The following is a 20,635-nucleotide window of genomic DNA, read 5'->3' on the forward strand; positions in this document are numbered from 1 at the left end:
CGGCTGCAAACGACACCGATGAAAGTGCACTCGGGGGATAGTCTGAGGTTTTATGTTCCCTTCTGTGGAGCCTTATCACAGCAGGGGGGGTGCAGTGATTGGTTTCCCAGCGGGGGGGAGCAGCAGAAATGCCACGGGCCGCATGGCGCGGCGAACGCCGTATCACTTCTTGACAAGCGGGTCTGCCTTTCGCAGGGCGGCCGGGCGCCTTTAGCATGTGCTTGACAGTGGGCCAATGTGACAGCTGCTCTGAGCGCTCAGCGCACGTGGAAAAAGGCTCGTGCACGCAGCCCATTTATTATGAAGAGCTTTCTCTTAACTTGAGAAATTTTTCTCCTAAATATGAATGTAACCCTCCCCCCCCGCTTCTCCTTCCTCGATCCAGGAATCGGAATACCGCTCCAGGCTACGCCGTCCCCAGACCAACCCTCGACAACCACTGACATCCCAGCATCCTCTTCCAACATGGCGCCAGGGGCCTCCGGCATCCTCCGACCCTCACCCCTCCTCTTCCTCCTGGCCTCCTGCCTCCTCCTGCTGTTGTGTCCCGGCCCCGTGGAGGCAGGATCCTCCAAGCAGAACTGCTCCACCAGCGGAGACGCGTGTCAGGAAGGTGGGTGACGCAGTTGCTCCGTGTATTAATTACAGGAAAGGATAATGAGCGTTAATTAGACCTGAGGGATGACGGATGAAGGCCGTGGAGCTGGACGGAACGGGCTCCACGCCTCCCTCCGATCATGCTCACCGGGTGTCAGCCGCTAATGCACTAGCATCGAATCCTAATACTGTAAAGCTATTTTGCCGCCTGACGCCCTAGCAAACATAAATTTACTTTAGCGACTAACAATAGAGCGCTTAATCCATTTCAATAACCTTTTAGTAGGACAAATGAGAAAATCTCCCACTTTTGGGGTTTTTAATCAGGCTGTGGTGACACTGAGCTAAGCTGCGCTATAATACGGTGTTATATAACATTTTTGGTACTTTTCAGGAGTAATACTGCCCGTGTGGAACCCCCAGAACCCGTCCGTAGGGGATAAGGTGGCCCGGGCCATCGTTTACTTCGTTGCGCTCATCTACATGTTCCTGGGCATGAGCATCATTGCTGATCGATTCATGTCTTCCATAGAGGTTTGCGACCTTTCACTGGCGTCTTTAGAGCGAGGCCAAAGTCCGGTGGGGTTCCCGGCGGCTCCTTTTACCGCCATTCCCCTCCTCTTTCCAGGTCATAACCTCCCAGGAAAAGGAAATCACCATAAAAAGGCCCAACGGCGAAACCACGACGGCGACCGTCAGGATCTGGAACGAGACCGTCTCCAACCTCACCCTCATGGCTTTGGGTTCCAGCGCCCCCGAGATCCTGCTGTCTGTTATCGAGGTGAGTGCGTTGGGTTCGCCTGCGCAGGCGCGAGAGGGGCGGGCGGATCTGATTTGGCCTCCTCCGTGCAGGTGTGTGGTCACGACTTCCAGGCGGGCTCCTTGGGGCCCAGCACCATTGTGGGCAGCGCCGCTTTCAACATGTTCGTCATCATCGCCATCTGCGTCTACGTGGTCCCCGACGGGGAGACGCGCAAGATCAAGCACCTGCGGGTGTTCTTCGTCACGGCGGCGTGGAGCATTTTCGCGTACATCTGGTTGTACCTGATTCTGAGCGTGTTTTCCCCTGGAGAGGTGGCGGTGAGGACCGGATGAGATATTAGCTTTTATTCCTGATAAATGGAGGAAGCGGATCACAAATAAGGAGGGATGATCTTGTTCCCTCTTACCTGCAGGTCTGGGAGGCGGTGCTGACCTTCCTCTTCTTCCCCCTCTGCGTGGTCCAGGCCTGGGTGGCCGACCGCCGGCTCCTCATCTACAAGTACGTGCGCAAGCGCTACCGCGCCGACAAGTCCCGCGGCATCATCATCGAGACGGAGGGGGGAGCTGACGGAGGGGCGGGAGGCATGGACGGCGGGTTCGGTGGAGGGGCGCTTGGTCCCGGGGGCTTCACGAAGATGGACATGCTGGAGCTGGATGGACAGATCGTGCTAAACTGTCACAGCGGGATGGACGGGGGGCTTATGGAGGATGGCGGCGCCAAGGATGAGGAAGACGAGGCCCGGAGGGACATGGCGAAGACACTGAAGGAGCTTAAGCAGAGGCACCCGGATAAAGACATGGAGCAGCTAATTGAGATGGCTAACTATCAGGTCAGCATGGCCCTTATCTTTACAGTCAGAGAGCTGCTAGTTTTGGGCTGAGAGCTGGATTAGCTTAGCATAGCACAGCCAGTAGGGGGAAGATTGGGGTTTGGAACCCTGCCAGCCTAGCTTAAATCAAAGTTAATCAACGTGTCTGAACCCATAAACTGTCATGTTAGAGAACATCTGACGAGCTGAAACCAAGGAAATGCTTTTCTTTTATCCTCGTTGGCTCAGTTAATGCTCCGTCTCAGTGCTTCCGCCCGAGGCCTCACAGTTTCCAGAATGTATCCTCACATTCCGCATGCGAGGGTGACGTCGTGTGAAAGACGTCGCCGTGCTGTCAGCATCAAACAGCATGTTTAAGGTGATAAAAGTATGGCGCCACCCCGAGCTGCTTTAATCAGTGCCAATTAATGCAGCTTTTTCTTCCCCTACAATTGACTCAATGCCTGTTGAGCTATGCTAATCACACTTCGCCATCTCAGCTAATTAGCACGCATGAATGATACATATGTGGCCCTTTTAAAAATATACTTTATACACGGATGTCAACAAACACCACAGTCATCAAGATGAATTCATGGACTTTTGCGATTGTCGTAAATAACGCCGCCGCCGCCGCCCCGTTTGTGGCCCCCCCGGACTCAGAGTTGGATTAGCTCAACGAAAACAGATGAAGTCTTTAATTGAATTGGAAATCTTTGAGTGCGTCCAAAGACATGCAGGGCTGATAAAAACTCTGGTCCACCAGCTTTAAATCTAGCTAAATAACAAGGGTGCCAGCTCCCCACTTAATCTAAAGATCCATACCAGTTTGAGATGAGTGTCAGCCCATACATTTTCCTTAAGATCATTATATAAATTGATATGGGTCATTAGATCAGGAGATTTCAGAGGCCCAGAACTGGAGTCCAGCCAGTTCCTTGACGTTGCTCTTGTAACTGGTGTTCTGGTGCCATTACAGGGCAACGGGACCTCACTTTGACCCTGTTCTTGTCATTTCCGCTCAGGTTCTGATGCAGCAGCAGAAGAGCCGAGCGTTTTACAGGATCCAGGCGACCAGGATGATGATTGGAGCCGGGAACATCCTGAAGAAGCACGCTGCCGATCAGGCTCGCAAGGTCGCGCGTTGTTTATTTCCTCTAGGGACGTAACGTCTAATAATGTTTCTTAGCCGTAATCTTGCCCTTCGCTAGCAGGTGGTGAGCAGCAACGAAACCCAGGCCCAGGAGGACGACCCCCACACCGTCAGGTTCGAGTTTGAACCCTCTCTGTACCAGTGCTTCGAAAACTGCGGCTCCCTGAAACTGACCGTCGCCAGACACGGAGGGGACGCCGGAGTTACAGCTAAGGTAGGGAAAATCCTGAACCGGTGGGGGTTGCCGAGGCGCTCTGGAGGCATCCGTGGCGAGCTTTGACAGACTCCAAATGAAACAAATCCATTAATGCAGGCTCATTGATTTTAGCCTCAACGTTAGCTCTGAATACCACTCAGGCTCAACTCTCAGCTGTCAGCGCGATGATATCCGACCCGCCTGCGAGGCCGCAACATCTCTGATATTCCTGTTTAAATGATCTGTGGTAAAATTTCTGTCCGGGCTTCTCACATGATGCGGTGCGTCCGCCTCACTCACGGGATGTTCTGGCTTTGAACCCCCTCCCAAAGGAACAACAAACCCGGCAGCTTCCGTGACGTGTTGCCAGCCGATTCAGGTTTGGTGTTGAATTTCAGCTTTCACTGGTTGTTTATTCAGGTTTTGCATCTGAAAAGACTCTTTTATTCGCTCACTTCTCTCGTTCCACAAATATTTGGCACCATCGGGTTATCGAAAACAGGTAAACATCAAGACGTAGCCCAGGGAACAAACGTTGTACGGTGAAACAACGTGAACGTGTCAAAACACCTCGCTGTTTATTCAGGCTAACCCAGTCCCAAAGCAGTTTAGATCCTCTCATTCTTCAAAGGAATCACATCAAAGCTTGTGCCGCACGGCATCAACGTCATTTACGGAACTGTGCCACTTCACCTTTAGCTAAAATAAGAACCACCGGAGGGGCTACAGTAGCCAGATTAAACTTGTTTGGATTATTTCGTAGGAGCATTCTTATGTAACCCTTCAGGAGGTTACGCCGGTGTGCGAGGGAGCCGTCACCGAGTCGGGTCGGTGTGTGCGTGTGCACGGAGAGCGTTAAAGAGAACGGAGAGGACGCCTAGAACATTCCGTGGTAGCATCTTCAAAGTCGTTATCGGGCTCTCTCTGACCAGGGGGCTCGCTTTAATGAAGCACTTTCTCTTGTTTTCTCTTCCCGCTGTTCACACCCCTCCCAACCCCCTCCCCCATCCTCTTGCCCCCCCACCTCTATCGCTATCCTCTGCCTGCATATCTTGTTTTATCGCCGACGGATCTCTTTGCTCTCACCTTGCCTGGCGTCCCAATCCCTCCCCAAGGTGGATTATCGCACAGAGGACGGCACCGCCAACGCAGGGTCGGATTACGAGTTCGCCGAGGGGACCTTGGTGTTCAAGCCTGGTGAGACGGTTAAAGGTAAGAAACACCCCCCCCGCCAAAAATGTTGGTAAATGCAGAGAACGGTGCACTAAAACCAGAACACTGAACTGGTTTCGCAGAGATCACAGTTGGGGTGATCGATGACGACATCTTCGAGGAGGATGAGTACTTCTACGTCCACCTTAGCAACCCGCGAGTGGTGGGATACCCCGAGGTAGGCACCGCCCCGCTGGACGCCAGTGTCACCCCTAAGGCCGTGCTGGGGGACAACCACACGGCAACGGTGACCATCTATGACGACGATCACGCAGGTGAGACCGAAAACCTCCACTGGACTTTTCCAAGAACTTTTATTGTTCAGCCTCTTGTAATCTTACCAAAGCATCTTTAACTTTTCGAGACTTTCTGCGAGTCCTCTGCAGAGCTAAAGGCAGAGCCTTTGAGTCGCCCACTTGAGGTCCAGCTAGCTTATTTCGTCCTAAGCAAGAGTGTTAATTGTTGGAGCACAGGGTGCAATTAATTCAGGTAGAGTCCCAACCCCTCAAAAGTTGTACCGCCCTAAGAGGTACTCTTTAGGGAACATTTGAGGTTAGGGGGAAGCTGTTTCAGGGGAAATGTGGTAAAGACCTTCAAACTCTTGCTAAAAGACAGTAGATGTTGTGGTGGAAAAGCAGAAAGTGTTAGCACCCAGCAGTTAGCGTTAAGGCTAAAAAGCTCTGTCCTGTTTCTTGAACCAATAAGCCAAGCTGGGGGAATAAAGGAGATAATATTATCCCGGCAGCCAGATTGCTGGTGTTGAAGAACAGCATTAGCTCATCTTTTTGGGACTATTTCTTGCCGGACTGCGTCAGTTCTCGGAATTTCCGATGCAGGGCAGAACGAGGTATTTAACAATTAGACCTGCAGTCCTCCCATGCTTGATAACATCCAGAGAGGATTAAAATGAAGCTCATTATCCTGCAACAAGAGCGAGTGGGAGGTAATCTATGATCCCATTCTCTGTGTATAGCGTATTCGCTCCACCTTGGAGAGCGAGCGTGGGCGTTTATTACTCTCATCCTCTATGAAACCGCCTGCTCTTCGTCCCCTGCGAAGCCTTTTAATCTGTCTCTGTCCACCTTAGGTATCTTCACCTTTGAGAATGCCAGCCAGAGGGTGAGCGAGAGCGTTGGCGTGATGGAGGTGAAGGTGCTCAGGACTTCGGGGGCCAGAGGCCTGGTGGCTGTCCCTTACCGCGCTGTGGACGGCACCGCCAAAGGCGGGGAGGACTACGAGCTGGCCGCCGGGAAGCTGGAGTTTCAGAACGACGAGACGATGTAAGTGCAGACGCGTTGGCCTCCCTTGCTCTCGCACCCTCGGGCGCAGGTATTTTTAATCTGCTGATGTCAGCTGCGCTAAATTGACCGGAGCCATAAATTGGCTAGAAAAGCAGTTTCCTCTGCAGCTCCTGGGGCCCGTAGAGGAAAACACAGTGTGTGTTTTTATCTGAAAGAAGACCACCCATGGTTGTGGGACCTGTGTTGAGCGTGAGGACGGTTGTGCGTTCCTGTTGGGTGCTGCTTGACTGACAACGACAGAAGTAGGTCAGTCTCAAACGGTAGTTCCTGGTGAAGGAAACAGGGATACACGGTGATTCCGACTGTGTGCGGAGGCCTAGATGTCGAAGGTTCTGGGAACATTTGCAGGCCTTGACCTTACGATGAAGTGTTTCAGATGCAGGTAACGTTAAGAACTGGCATGTACGATTTGAGCCGTTGCAGGAAGGAGTACAAAAGATACCTGGACAACTCGGATAATCCCACAACAAATGTGGATTCTGTCTATAGAATGGCAGCGGCTGCTCTTCAAACGCAGGATTTGTGGTTATTTAGTTAGCTTCAGGTAAAACCTCGCACCCGCTTACGTCTCGCGTTCAGGGGAGAAAACTCCAGAGGAGTAGCAAAGCTAATATGATGGGAAATCCTGGATTAATTAGTCTAATTGCTAGCTTTGTGTGATTGTGAACATTAGCATTGACGTAGCTTGATGACACAAATCTGTCCCAGGTCATTTCCTTGTTCTAGTTTGATTACATTTGTGAAAAGTCCCCAAAGTTTTGTTGGATTTGCGCAAGCTGTTGCAGGTTAGCTGGGCTAAACCCTTATTTACACACAATGCTACCCCAATGACATAGCTAAGTTGCTAAATGTCCTCAGTATGTGGTCGATATGTTTCCAAACAGGCTTCATCTGCTGTCCAACTTCAGCGCTCAGAGGGCGAAAGGTCAAAGCGATGGCAGAAAGGTTGAGAAGGTGCTAACACGAGTGTCGATAATGTACATAGCACTGCTAATATGCTAATTACAGCTGAACCCAGTGAGGAAAAGAAACAAAAACGCAGAGAACGCGCACGTTTTGGTTTGGAAATGTTCCCTGAATGCATCAGGTTGGTTCCCATGTTCAGTTAGCTTTTTTTAGCTTTTGTTAGCATAGCTTCGGTCGACCGTGCTGCTCTCACGGTGGTTCCACAACAGGCCCGTTTTAAAGCAGGTTCTGATTTCTCCTCACAACTCAAAGACCCCCTGGGGCGAAGCCCGATCCCGCATCTTGTTAAAGGATGTGTGACTTCTTCGTGCCGCGGAGGCAGCGGGTGTTTGCGCGCCCGCCATGACGCTCGCTTGTTTGATATTTGCAACCTGTTTCTCCGTCTGCCGCTCGTCTGAGGCGGCTCCTGAAATAAAGCCTCCTCGGAGCCGACGCGTTTTCATCTTATTGTCACTTTTATTGTTTCCTTAACATGTGTCGCGTCTACTTCCTCCTCTTCCTACACCCCCCCCCTTCCCTGACCCCACTGACGGTTCCAATCAAGAAATTCCAGAAATAAAAGCAGGAATCTGCATCCCATGAATGAAAATGTCGTGTTTTGCGCAGCAGGCACGCCGACGTGCACAAGGGGCTGGTTTTGAACCATAATTCCTCTCCACAGCCACCTGATTACCTCATTTATTTCAAAAGATAAATCAGTAAAGGTAATATTAGTGGTGCCTGCATCCTGTTGCCTGTAATTCCTGGAAATATTTGTATATTTTTACATTATTTAAAGGCGGCACTTACACTATTCATCAAAAATGAATAATGAAAAGGTTAAAACTGTCACTGATGAAAACAACGGACAGAATATGCTAATGACACACGTAGAAAAGGGCAGCCTGAACACTCATTTTAATAATTTAACGATTTACATGATGAGTCCATGTAAGAACATTAATATTATGGAATCTTGAAATTTCATTTTTAGATTAATATACATTACCTTACATTACCTTCATCTTGCTCCCGGGGCCCCTTCGCTCACAGTTAAGTAGCCTAGCTTACCTGCAGCTGAGGATGCTGGGTAATCGTTCACTCCTTTGATATTCACATCCCGATTTTTCCACAGGCAAACAACACGGGGCGCCCCCTGGGGTCCTCGCATGTAACCTGACTCTTTCCTGTGGAGCAGAAAACGTCTGATAACTCTCTCTCTCTCTCTCTCTCTCTCTCTCACACACACACACACACACACACACGTGTCAGTCTTTTATATAGAAGTAGGAACTAACGCGTAGCTTAAAACAATAAAAACATTTGAATTTTTTCAAGGAACTGGGTGACAGGGCACTGATAAATAGGGTTCGAATCCCATGACAGTTGCACGATGTCCTCATGGTGTGTGTTCTGTGATGGACCTGAGACCCAAACCTCTGTGGTTCTGAGGAGTGCGTGTGTTCAGGGATGGGGGGAACCTGCAGGGTGGGCCTCTGCTGCAGTCTGTAATCATGGGTCACGGACCCACCGTGAGCTGCCCCTGCTCTTCCATGCCCATGATTAGCGCCTAAACAGGGTACATATATACCCTCCGTGCCCCCCCCAGCGCACGAGACCACATTAAAGGAAGCTGGGCTGCGTTCAACGCTGTAGGCCGGCTGGTCTGTGCTGCCACTTTTCCCGCATTTCCGCTCACATTTGGGTTTTTCTGCCGCGCTGTCTGTGCCTTCGCTGACATCCGACCCCGGGATGAGCCCCTGTTGCCCCCCAGTTTACCCCCAGGGTGCCCCGCTAGCATCAATTAGCGCGGTGACCTCCTAGGGAGCTAGGGAGAGCGTAGAACCTCAGCCCATCTGGCTCCGCTCTGTCAACAATGACATCTTTGTTGTCATGACGGAACAAATGGAGCAGCTAGAACCACCAATCTGACCCGAGAGCTGTGCTACCGGAGGAGGAAACCCCCCCCCCCCGGATCCTTCCATCGCTCTAAAAGTGATGAGCCACTTCCTGCTGGCGCCCGCGGACCTTTGGAAACAGAGAAACAGAGCGATGTGACTCACGCCGGCTCTCCGTATAAACACCTCCAGCCCGCCCTCGCTGTCCTCTCCCCATCACGCCACTTCTTCTCCTCCGTCTCTGGTTTAACCCTCTCCCCTCGCCATCCATCACTCCCTCACCTGCGCCACTCTCTCTTCCCGCCCGGCCGCCATCCTTCTTCCCGCCTTGTCATCTCTTCACTTCTTTCCCATCAGTGCATCACCTGTGTCTCCATTTGACGGGTGTATACTTTAGCCCACCAGCATCTCTTTCGCGGCATTGCTCCGCATTGCTTCATCGTTGACCCCCCCGTCAGAGGGGCGATGGTTCGCGCCGGTGGGCGGGGCATAATGTGGAATTAAAAGTGAAAAAAGTGGACGGTGGAAGAGGGTAAGGGAGGAGGAAACTAGGAGGGAGGTCAGTAGGAAGGGAGGAAATGACCGGGCGTCTTTTTTTCAAGGGCTGCCTGAAGGATTCAGGTTAGCTTGGTCACAGTTAGCATAGCGACAATCCCAAAACTTCTCAGCCCCCAGTGAGGGCCGGCGGGCGCCGTTTACTTCCACATGCACGGAAACTCAAAGTTCAGCTCACATCGGTCAGTAACAACTGCGCTAGGCCAGTGATTTAGCTCCGGAATGACGCTAGGTCGCCCTGCTCCTCGCTGATTTTGCTTGTTTTTCATCCCAGACGAGGCTTCAACAGTTGAGCAGATTTGAACGTAGCGCTAGCGTCTGTTAGCCTCCTGTCTGGCGACTGTTCCGCCCTCCATGTTTGCTTGTTTCTGGCCGGCGCCTCTCAAACTTCACGGAAACTTGAGTGCGAACACGGTTCCACGTTAGCGATATTCCGGCCTCTCTCCGTGAATCGGGACCCATTTGTGTGTATTCTTGATTTTCCTTTGTTCCACACTAGCATATAACTAACACAGAAAGGCCTGCTGGGAATCGAACCCATGACCGTGGTGCTGTGAGGCATTAGAGCAAACCCCTACGCCGGGTTTCTGTTCCATAACGTGTATGAATTTTTCACGCAAACCTCCCAGTTTGACCGGATTGTAAATATGATGGGAAGCGCTGAAACATACGTGAGAACAGACGAGGAGAGTTTTAAAATAACAACCTTCTCGTCTTGTTTGGCTGCGTTTTTCCCTCCGAAGACGGAAAAAGCGGCTCAGCCGCAGCTGCGACGACGTGTCGACTCGTTCTCGCGCCGTCCCAGAATCCTTCGCTTCTCCTGCAGAAAGCGAAGCCGCTGTTTCAATATGGCGGACGCGGTTATTACATAAGCTATTACATAAGCGGTTTGGTCGCGCCCGAACGGGACACGTCAGGAAACCGATCAAAGAACCGAAGTCACAGATTTCAGCGGGAAAAGGCCTTTTTTTTTCTTTTTTCTGCACTTTGAAGTGAACACAAGTTTCCCTGGGAGGGAAAAACAGAGCGGAGAGTCGGGGCCGTCGTCCCGGCGACGGGCCGTCGTCCCGGCGACGGGTCTGTCTCATGTGATGGAAGTCATGGAGCTCAGAACGTCAGCTGAGCGTTCATGTGTGCAGATGCTGCTCGCTGCACACGCCTTCGCATCCCTTCAATATTTGATGCCTCACACACACACACACACACACACACACACACACACACACACACACACACACACACACACACACACACACACACACACACACACACACTCTGTGCATGTCCTTTTGCTCCCTCTTTAGAACGTCAAGAGCAGCCGTGTTCTCATGAGATCTTCCCAACGTCGTGTCACGTGCCTCTAGAGGAGGAGGAAGCTAGTTCCTCCATTTTCTCGTGCGTCTGGACGAGGGGGCGTGGCCACCGCCCAGGTGACGCACCTGGTCAGGGTCCAGATGGGCCTTTTGCGCCCTTCCCTCACTTTGCTCGTTTCCATTGCCGTGCTAACCCAAACGGAAGCTAATCCTTCACAGTTTGGTTAGCGTGTAGCGCGCACGGCCCTGTTGAAGTATGTGGTTGCCGTGGCAACCCCACAGCCTTTGATGCCCCAGATGGGACATTCTATCACGTCATCTCTGCCGCGACGCCTTTGAAGGGCAAGAATGAGCGCAAACTAGCAGCTGCGCAGGGAATTATGGGATGTTTTGTTTGTTTTGACTATTTCTCCAAACACGTGATCATTAAATCCTGATCTGTGTTTCTCTGTGGTCGATCTTAGTCCTTTAGCCTGAGCGCCGTCCCTCGGCCGTCCCTCCACTGTCCCTCCACTGTCCCTCCACTGTCCCTCCACTGTCCCTCAGCCTCATTGCTCTCCACAGCTGGAGCTCACTCGTCTCGATGTGGGAGGGAGCGTTTTGTTACTTAGCTTCCATTTATATCACGAGAACTTGTAAAAATATCTGAACAGGTGAGTTAATATCAGAAAGGTGTGAAGAAGCTGCTGATTAGGTGGCGTAGAGGTGAGATGTTGTCATGGAAACAGTCACAAAGGGCCCACCTCTCTTCCTGAGACCATCCTGGGTCGATGCTGGGACAGGTGAAGTAATGGGAGGAGAAGGGAGGAAGAGGAGGAAAGGGGAGGAGGAGGAGAGGGGAGGAGGAGAGGGAGGAGGAGGAGAGGGGAGGAGGGGAGGAGGAGAGGGGAGGAGATCGAGGAGGGGAGGAGGAGGGGAGGAGAGGGGAGGAGGAGAGGGGAGGAGAAGGAGGGGAGAGGGAGGAGGAGGAGAGGGGAGGAGGAGGGGAGAGGGAGGAGGAGGAGGAGAGGAGGAGATTTAGAGGTTCAGAGTCTCTGTAAAACTCAAGCAGGTATATAAATCAGCCACACTCAAGAAAATTAGTTTTTTTAAGTTGTACACACACACACACAACACACACACACACACACACACAGAAGTAAATGGAGATGGAGACCGAGATGTGACACGTTCATCAACTAATGCAACAAGGTCTCTAGTATTCCCAGTATTCCCAGTATTCCCATCAGCCTGTCAGTAACTGGGAGAACTTCCACCCAGGCAGTGGGTCATGTGACCCGCAGGTGCTCATTTGAAGCAGCGCCCTTCAGGGCGACCTTTCTTGCAGGTGGCGTCTCTCCTTTCCTCCCTCCTGCTCCTCGTCTCTATTTCTGGCAGCGTCGGTGAACTCGGGGTCTGCGTCACGCCGCTGACAGGACGCCGCTGACAGGCCGCCGCTGACAGGCCGCCGCTGACAGGCCGCCGCCGCTGACAGGCCGCCGCTGACAGGCCACTGCTGACAGGCCGCCGCCGCTGACAGGCCGCCGCACCCCGAACCTGACGGGGCGGCAGCTGGACGGGGAGCAGGTGTCAAACTGTAACAAGGCCGGGAAGCGAGGCGGCTGAAGAGTGCATCTGTTGGGGGGGAACGGCGTTTAGCTTTCGTTAGCTAGGAAGGAAGTGGCGAGGGTGTGAGTTTATGGCAGGCTAACACCAGGGAGGCGTAATTAGCATCAGTGCTAGCAGAGTTAGTCGTCGTTGAGTCCTCACATCTCTGAATTCAGATATTTGGTGGGTTTTTTTCATCACTGAAAATCTCTCAGCTGTGGCGGCGCCGTTCATCACGCCACCGTCAGCCTTGGGGGAGAAAATATTAGGGCGTACAGAGAAGCCCCAGACCCCACATCGGACCCACATCGACCCCACATCGACCCCACATCGACCCCACATCGACCCCACATCGATCCCACATCGACCCCACATCGACCCCACATCGACCCCACATCGGCCCCACATCGACCCCACATCGATCCCACATCGACCCCACATCGATCCCACATCGATCCCACATCGGCCCCACATCGACCCCCATCGATCCCACATCGCCCACATCGACCCCACACGACCCCACATCGGCCCATCGACCCCACATCGACCCCACATCGGCCCCACATCGACCCCACATCGATCCCACATCGGCTCCACATCGACCCCACATCGACCCCACATCGGCCCCACATCGACCCCACATCGATCCCACATCGATCCCACATCGGCTCCACATCGACCCCACATCGATCCCACTCGGCTCACATCGATCCCACATCGACCCCACACGACCCCACATCGACCCCACATCGACCCCACATCGATCCCACATCGGCTCCACATCGGCCCCACATCAACTCAGATTTCCCGTCGACTCTAAACGCACCAGCCTGTAAAACTGACGACTCATCTAGATCTTTTTTTCCAAAAACAGGAAGGTGATCGAGGTGAAAATCATCGATGATGAAGAGTACGAGAAGAACAAGGCCTTCGCCATCGAGCTGGGGGAGCCGGTGCTGCTGGAGATCGGGCAGAAACATGGTGGGTGTTTCCCAAATGTGGAAAAATCTGCAGAATTTCAGGCCTTGAAACGCAGTTGAGGCTAATAGCATTAGCATCATGCTGTTTGTGACTATTTTAGATATTATAGAGACCATAATTTAATGACATCATCAGGCAGGCGCTGCCATCAGTGTTGCTCCAGCTGTTAGTACCTGCTAATGTTACCGTGCCAGCTGTAATCCTGAGGCGATTAAACAGTTTTTATGTTAATTTGAATTTCTGACCTCTAATCACTCAAGACTTTTAGGCGTTTTTAACGATCGCTCTAACCTGTACGTCGAGTAAATGTATCTGGTGCTTCCATGCTAACGGCTAGCATCAGGCTTTCTGTTTAAATTCTGCAATTTAGAGTCTCCAGTCAATGCAATTAAACCGTAGAACATGAAGAAAACCCACGCAAGATCCACTTGCTGTCAGGCTATTGTGCTAGCTATCGTGCTAGCTGCCACAAATCCCACCTGTCAGCCACTGAATTAATAGCGTCGTAATGGAATTTGTCGAAAGATCAAGTGGAATGACATTTAAATGCACCTTGCTCGACGCCCTCGCCACTTCACGCATGGCGCTGCTTTTCAGTTACCACGGCAACAGGCAGCTCAATTAAGGGCTGCCATAGGGTGTGAGGACTGAGTCAGTGGCTTTGGAGACATATATATGTGATATATGTCCTTTATCGGCGTTCTGGAAGTAATGACAGCTGTGGTTGGAGTATTAGCATTTAGACCATTTCAAGCTACACGAACCCTGACAAGTCAACCAGCAGGGGGCGCCGCTGTGGTTAATCATGAGTTTGCAGTGGTTCCGTGTCTGTTTCAACTTATTTATTCATTTAACCTACTTTTTTTGACACTCTGGGTTTGTGCGGAGCTTCCTCAAAGCGAACGGTCATAGCTAACGGTCGAAGGTATCGTCCCGTCCTAGGTGACTCCAACGAGAACAAGCCGATGGTGGGAGCAGAAGAAGAGGAGGTGGCCAAGATGGGCTGTCCGAGCCTGGGGGAACACACCCAGATGGAGGTGGTGATCGAGGAGTCCTACGAATTCAAGGTCAGTTTCCCTCCTGAAACGATGGACGACGTTATTTTAGGTTTCCCACCTCGTTGAGCCGCATCACTCATTTTTTTATTTTGTTCGCTTCTCTTTTCTTGGACCGGAGAGCAGAGGGCATTAAACGAGCTCGTTTGGAGAGTCGACAAGGTTAACCGGCCACCTCTTGCTTTAGCTTCGCCCTCGCTCTCGTTGCTAACTCCTTCTGCTAAACCTGCTAATCCTCAGGATGCTGTTACAGTCTTTCACCTTTGCTTCTCTTCACTGCTGCTAGCGGGAAAACCTCTTTCTTCGGACTTCGTAACGAATCGGTCTCTTCTCTCTTCCTGCATGATCTGCGTGCGCTGGCACGTGCACGTGTGTGTGTGTGTGTGTGTGTGCGTGTGTGTAGAACACAGTAGATAAGTTGATCAAGAAGACCAACCTGGCTCTGGTGGTGGGGAGCAGCAGCTGGAGGGAGCAGTTCGTCAGCGCCGTCACCGTCAGTGCAGGTAAAACGTTTGGCTAACATCCGGAGCAACCAATGAACAGCGTAGCGGAGGTTAGCATCTCGCTAACCTCTCACTTATCCTAGCCGCTAACCCTCTTAGCGAGATGAAGTGACTCTGCCACCTCTCCCAACAAAGGCGACGACGACGACGAGGAGAGCGGCGAGGAGCGCCTGCCGTCCTGCTTCGACTACATCATGCACTTCCTCACCGTCTTCTGGAAGGTTCTGTTCGCCTTCGTCCCGCCCACCGAGTACTGGAACGGCTGGGCCTGCTTCTTCGTCTCCATATCCCTGATCGGCGTGCTGACGGCCGTCACCGGCGACCTGGCCTCGCACTTCGGCTGCACGGTCGGGCTGAAGGATTCGGTGACGGCTGTGGTGTTCGTGGCGCTCGGAACGTCAGTCCGGGTGAGTGGGAGCCCCCTTTCCCCCCACGCTCTTATCTCCTGTCTCGCCCCATCTGGGACATTTCTTACCCCCCCTTAGTGGCTGTTATGTGTTTGCTAGCAGCCATCCGTCATCGTGTGCTGCCTCTGCGGCGATACGCAGGTGTGTGACGAGGTGATGCCCCACAGGTCATCAGAACCCCCCCCCCCCCCCCCCCCACACACACACACACACACACACACCCCCGTGACATCCATCACCGTAGGAACAGCTCGTCTTTCGGAGCGTCTCCCACCTATTGTTACGCTTCCGGCATTGCTAATTTGGCGAACTCAAGCTGTGCCCCACTTCTGGCACTTGAGCTTCACCCCCTTTGTTGTCATTTTTACCGGAAAAACAAAGCAAACGGAAAAACGGGAGGTTTTAAAGCCTCTTTTGTTGCTCCGCCGATGAGGAAAACACTCAGCAAGAACCAAATCCTCCATGTTTTGGGATATGAAAACGCTGCTGAGTGGAAAGTGGAAAACCTGTTTTTTTAAAAAAAAACAATTCTGTGGTAAAATTCCGTATATTTGGTGTTGGAAACCATCAGATCCACAGCAACGACGTTTTTAGCGTTGGGCTCTTTTCCTTTCATGTTTGGTGGTGACCAAAAAACGCTAATGCTAAAGCTAGCCCAGCGGCTACAGCACAACACTCATCTCGTCCTAAAAAGGTTTTGTTTGATTTTCCCACCTAGACACCTTCGCGAGCAAGGTCGCCGCCATCCAGGACCAGTACGCCGACGCCTCCATCGGCAACGTCACCGGCTCCAACGCCGTCAACGTCTTCCTCGGCATCGGCGTGGCTTGGACCATCGCGGCCGTCGCGTGGCGCACCAAGGGCAAGACCTTCACGGTGGACCCGGGGAACCTGGCCTTCTCCGTGGGCCTCTTCACGGCCCTGGCCGTGGTGTGCGTCATCACGCTCCTGTACCGGCGCCGTGCGTCTGTTGCCGGCGGCGAGCTGGGCGGGCCACGAACTAGCAAGGTGCTAACGTCGCTCCTCTTCGTGACGCTGTGGCTCATTTATATCCTCCTGGCGTCCCTGGAGGCCTACTGCCACCTACCAATGTTTTAAATGGAGGGGGGGGCGAGAGAGGCCCACTGCCAATCAGGATGGAGAGAGAGAGACTGGAGAGACTGAGAGGACCCCCCCCCCATCATGTAAACCAGAGTCTCGGCGTTGTTGGCCACCAGGGGGCGTATTACATCATACGCAGATACCTAAAATATCCACACAGGGCGTCGGGAATGTGGCGGGATAAGAGGGAACGCCGTCGTAGGGAGGAGGGGCAAACTGAGACGTGTGAGGTGAAGGAAGAGGCGTGCCCCCCCCCACCTCTCTCTCTCCCTCTCTCTCTGTCTCTCTCCCTCTCTCTCCCCCAACATTCCGGCGCCCTCAGGTGACTCTGCTGCATCGGAACGCTGGGGGCCAGAAGAAGGCTAAAAACTGTCAACCTCTTTTCTTCTTCGTCACCCCCCCTTACCCCAACACCCCCCATAGAGACCACCGCCATGGCGACGCGTTACTATAGTCCTTGACGACGACCTGGGTCCCCGCCCCCTTCACGTCTCCTCCCCCTTCAACTCTTGACTGGCGTCACATGTTGATGTAGTTCACGTGCACTTGTAAACAAAAACAAACAACAAGGTGTTTATTCTAAAGTGAGAGGATCCTGAGGGACGAGGGAGTGCGAGGTCTACCTGGAGGAGGGCTTCACTGTTTACACTCTAACGTTGGGAAAAGGCTGGAAGGAGGAGCCCCGGGGCCCAACGGAGGGACCCCAGTAAACCAGTTCGATCCAGCTGGGAGGACTGGCCAGACCTGGAGCGGACCCGCTGGTCCCTGGAAACAAGGAACTTGATCATAGTCCACCTTGGAGAAAAGGGAAGAGGGAAGCTTCCGGAATGGCACAGGGGACAGTTCCGCCGCCGTTGGGACTCTGTTGTGTCCGTAGAGAAAAGTCCCGAATCTCCGTTATCCAAAGATTTCAGCTCGACCGTCGGCGACTCGGATCTTTTCGGAGTTGTTTCTCTGCGTTTGTCACGCGTCCGTCTTGTTGTTGTCACGTCTGATTCATCCGTCTGTCCTCCCGGACGAAGACAGGCGGGACAGCAGGTGGACGTTAGCTAAACGGTCTCCTCTTGTTAGCGAGTCCTCGGTCGCCAATGATGTTTGGAAACACTAAAGAAAATACCGAGAAAACTGGTAATTTAGCCTCTTTGTGCTTTGATCCTTTGTTCTCTGCGAGGGAGGGAAAGCAGCAATTTACCTGCCCACGGTGGACGGGGGGGGGGGACAGATCACCTGCTGGCTCCGCCCGCTTTAAATGCCGGTTTTACAGAGTCGCTCCCGTCACAACACTCGGCGTTGGGTAAAGAGCTCGTTTTTGGAGGGATTTCCTCCTTGTTTGCTCGTTTGGGTTGCAGCAATTAGATCTCCGTCCCCATGGTTACAACATCCCAGACGCTAATTCAAGTTGGGGGGGGGGTGCTAAACGACTTTTTCCTGCCCACCGGTAGCAATGCTGATACCACGGTAACCACGTAACACCGGGAATGGGCACTTCCAAAAGTCGATAAGTCTTTTCGGGAAGGCAGATCATTGCGTCCGTGTGTGTGTGTGTGTGTGTGTGTGTGTGTGTGTGTGTGTGCATGCTTTAGAGGAATTCCAAGACCTGCAGCCATATTTTTAGACACTCGCCTGTTGCTTAGTGACCATCTGTCCAAAAAACCCTTGTCCCCTTGGCTGTCACCGCCAGACACCTGTGTCTGTGTGTGTGTGTGTGTGTGTGTGTGTGTTTCGGTTTTACCCCCTTTTCCTGTGAACATGGCGAGCGTCTCTCACGCCACCTCGCTCTCCATGCTCAGCGAGTCCGTCTCGACATGTTTGCGCGCGTCTGTTCGGTGTCATTCTGCATGGATATTCGTGCCTTTGTGTGAGTGTGTGTGTCAGTCGGTGTGTTCTCACCTCCTGTGTGTGTGTGTGTGTGTGTGTTTCGGTTTTACCCCCTTTTCCTGTGAACATGGCGAGCGTCTCTCACGCCACCTCGCTCTCCATGCTCAGCGAGTCCGTCTCGACATGTTTGCGCGCGTCTGTTCGGTGTCATTCTGCATGGATATTCGTGCCTTTGTGTGAGTGTGTGTGTCAGTCGGTGTGTTCTCACCTCCTGTGTGTGTGTGTGTGTGTGTGTGTGTGTGTGTACGTGCTCGAAAGCAATACTGTGTGAGCCACTTCCAAGCAAGGTCAGCCAACACTTTTATTTTCATTGTTTACCTCTTATCTCTAATAAAGAGATGCTCTTCTTCTTTGATGCTAGTTAGCTTAGCACAAATACAGATGCCTCCGCTCGCCTGGAATCACTTCAAAACGGAGCCACAAAGCCCCAAAGTGTCAATAATTAGTTCCATTGATCAGATGTGGCACTGTGGGATTGTGGGAAGTGTAGTTTTCCTCCTCAGAAGTCACCACTGGTTTTGTTGATGGAGGCTAGCTCAGAGTTCACTCGTTCACTTTGAGTGTTCAAATTCAAAAGCTAGCAGTTAGCAATCCTATTTTGTAAATGCGTAAAAAAGTTGTTAGTCAAACGGTTTTGACCATTAATCGACCAGAAATGCCGAATTTGCGCTGATACATCGTGTCAAAATGCTACATTAGCGGCGCTGACCCACAACCCCAAAAGATCTGTTGAAATGAAGTGGAGTTAGCCGTTAAATGGTTTTATCTCCACTCTCGGCCGGCGTCCATGAGGCCTAAAAGTGCTTTGCTTTGGTTCTGTTTCGGTTTCTTTCCACTGACTCTTGAAACGTGTTTTTTTGTCGCAGTTGTTTCTTGTTTGTGATGTTTCAGTGAACCGTTTTCTATGATTTTTTTTAAAAGAATCCCTCCATTAGCATAGCGAGGGCTCGGCTCTCGGTCCTCTCAGCGGTGTGTACGTGTGTGAGGGCATCCGATCTCTTCATATCATTCCATCCCAAAGTGTGCAGATGCATGAACCAACCTCATTTTGAATACAGTGTTGATGAAACGTCGTAGTGAAGATTTAAAAAAAAAAAAGTTTTTAAAAGCAGGGAAAAAAAAGACACGAAAACTGCTACTAGATGTTTACGGAAGAGCAAACGTTTCTGTCTTTTTTCTTTTTCTTTCTCAAAGATGAAATAAAAACATGACTGGAAAAAAAGCAGCAGCTTCCGCGTCGTTCATGGAAACGTCAGACGCTAATCACAGAGGACACGTCACAACTGGCGACGGTTAGCCGCTACGTTTGCTATTCACCTGCCTTGTGTCCCTGTTTACATTTAATTCCTGCAGAGGTTTGTGCACGTATGTGCACGTATGATCCAGACGAGTAAAGAGCATCGGACTGTATTCAGCTGGACTTAATTAAATGCTAATGTTAGCATGCTAAGGATGGACACAGTCTTAATGGACAATGCACAGTAAACATGTTCACGCTGTTGTTGTTGTCGTGTAAGTAAAGGAAACTCACAATTTATGCGCACAGAAGAAAGACAGGAAACGTAGCGCTAGCTACCCATTGAAAAAGAAGAGTTGGTCCCTAACTGGATCCAAGACGTTAATCCAGATCCACCGTTGCCCATGAGATCATCCGGGGCTCCTGTCGTTTAGCACTTATTGAGTTTGCTTTATTTGTTTATAAGCTAGCATAAAAGAGGCCTAGCTTGACCTCCACAATCTCGCTGGGTAAATTAATGTCGAGCTGCAGCTTCACCTTGTTTTACGCCTCGTATTTCCACAAAAACACAGTTAATTATCCAGCAGCAGCTGGGGGGGAGCGTCGGCGACATCTGGAACAACAACCGCTGCGTTTTAAACCTCATTAAGGCAAATTACACCCGAAGTGTTTATGTTTTTTTGTTTGCGCTCTGCACTTTTCTCTCTGTTGCTTCTCCTCTTTTTCCCCCCTCGTTCTTCCCCGTCAGATCCAGGACAGCCAAGCGGCAGCTGTTATTCCCATGCTAGCGCGGCGCTAACCGCTATGGCGAGGTGCACCGCCATCCTCCGCTGGAGGAGAACGAGTGGAAGAGGAAACAGCGCGGCCTCGCCGAGGGAGCGACGGAGGAGGGAGGGATGCAGCTGGCACGTGTGAGAGCAGGAGATGAAGAAGAGACGGAGGGAGCCGCCACAGATTCATCCTAGGGGACGAAGAAGACGGCCCAAGGAAAACGGTAGCGCCGTCTCATCCCTCCTGAGTTCAGATGTTTTAGATGGATAATCAGCTCTGGGGTTTCAACAACTCGAATTTGAGGGCGAGTAAAAAAAGGAAACATCAATGTAGCATCACAAAACTACATTTAGACTCTCACGTTAGCATGTGCG

The 20,635-nt window shown here is 51.8% G+C and overlaps 1 protein-coding gene across 7 annotated transcripts in view; it reads left to right on the top strand.

Moving 5' to 3' along the window:
• The window catches only part of LOC130522241 (sodium/calcium exchanger 1-like), a 47,921-nt gene extending 28,446 nt beyond the window's left edge, over window positions 1-19,475 (top strand). For 5 of the 7 annotated variants that reach the window (XM_057026361.1, XM_057026362.1, XM_057026359.1 and 2 more), the window contains 15 exons: window positions 386-613; window positions 992-1,131; window positions 1,226-1,378; window positions 1,450-1,677; window positions 1,773-2,189; window positions 3,194-3,304; window positions 3,383-3,535; window positions 4,633-4,729; window positions 4,813-5,004; window positions 5,817-6,009; window positions 13,203-13,309; window positions 14,252-14,376; window positions 14,491-14,526; window positions 14,768-14,867; window positions 15,003-19,475. In XM_057026361.1, the coding sequence (XP_056882341.1) occupies window positions 466-613; window positions 992-1,131; window positions 1,226-1,378; window positions 1,450-1,677; window positions 1,773-2,189; window positions 3,194-3,304; window positions 3,383-3,535; window positions 4,633-4,729; window positions 4,813-5,004; window positions 5,817-6,009; window positions 13,203-13,309; window positions 14,252-14,376; window positions 14,491-14,526; window positions 14,768-14,867; window positions 15,003-15,352 (2,550 nt within the window). In that variant the 5' untranslated portion in view covers window positions 386-465 and the 3' untranslated portion in view covers window positions 15,353-19,475. The remainder of the gene's footprint in view (window positions 1-385; window positions 614-991; window positions 1,132-1,225; window positions 1,379-1,449; window positions 1,678-1,772; window positions 2,190-3,193; window positions 3,305-3,382; window positions 3,536-4,632; window positions 4,730-4,812; window positions 5,005-5,816; window positions 6,010-13,202; window positions 13,310-14,251; window positions 14,377-14,490; window positions 14,527-14,767; window positions 14,868-15,002) is intronic. The other 2 variants (XR_008949578.1, XM_057026358.1) reach the window with 2 other exon arrangements.
• The last annotated feature ends 1,160 nt before the right edge of the window (window positions 19,476-20,635 follow it).

This window comes from Takifugu flavidus, chromosome 3, assembly GCF_003711565.1.
Source record: "Takifugu flavidus isolate HTHZ2018 chromosome 3, ASM371156v2, whole genome shotgun sequence".
Classification (NCBI taxonomy): domain Eukaryota; kingdom Metazoa; phylum Chordata; class Actinopteri; order Tetraodontiformes; family Tetraodontidae; genus Takifugu; species Takifugu flavidus.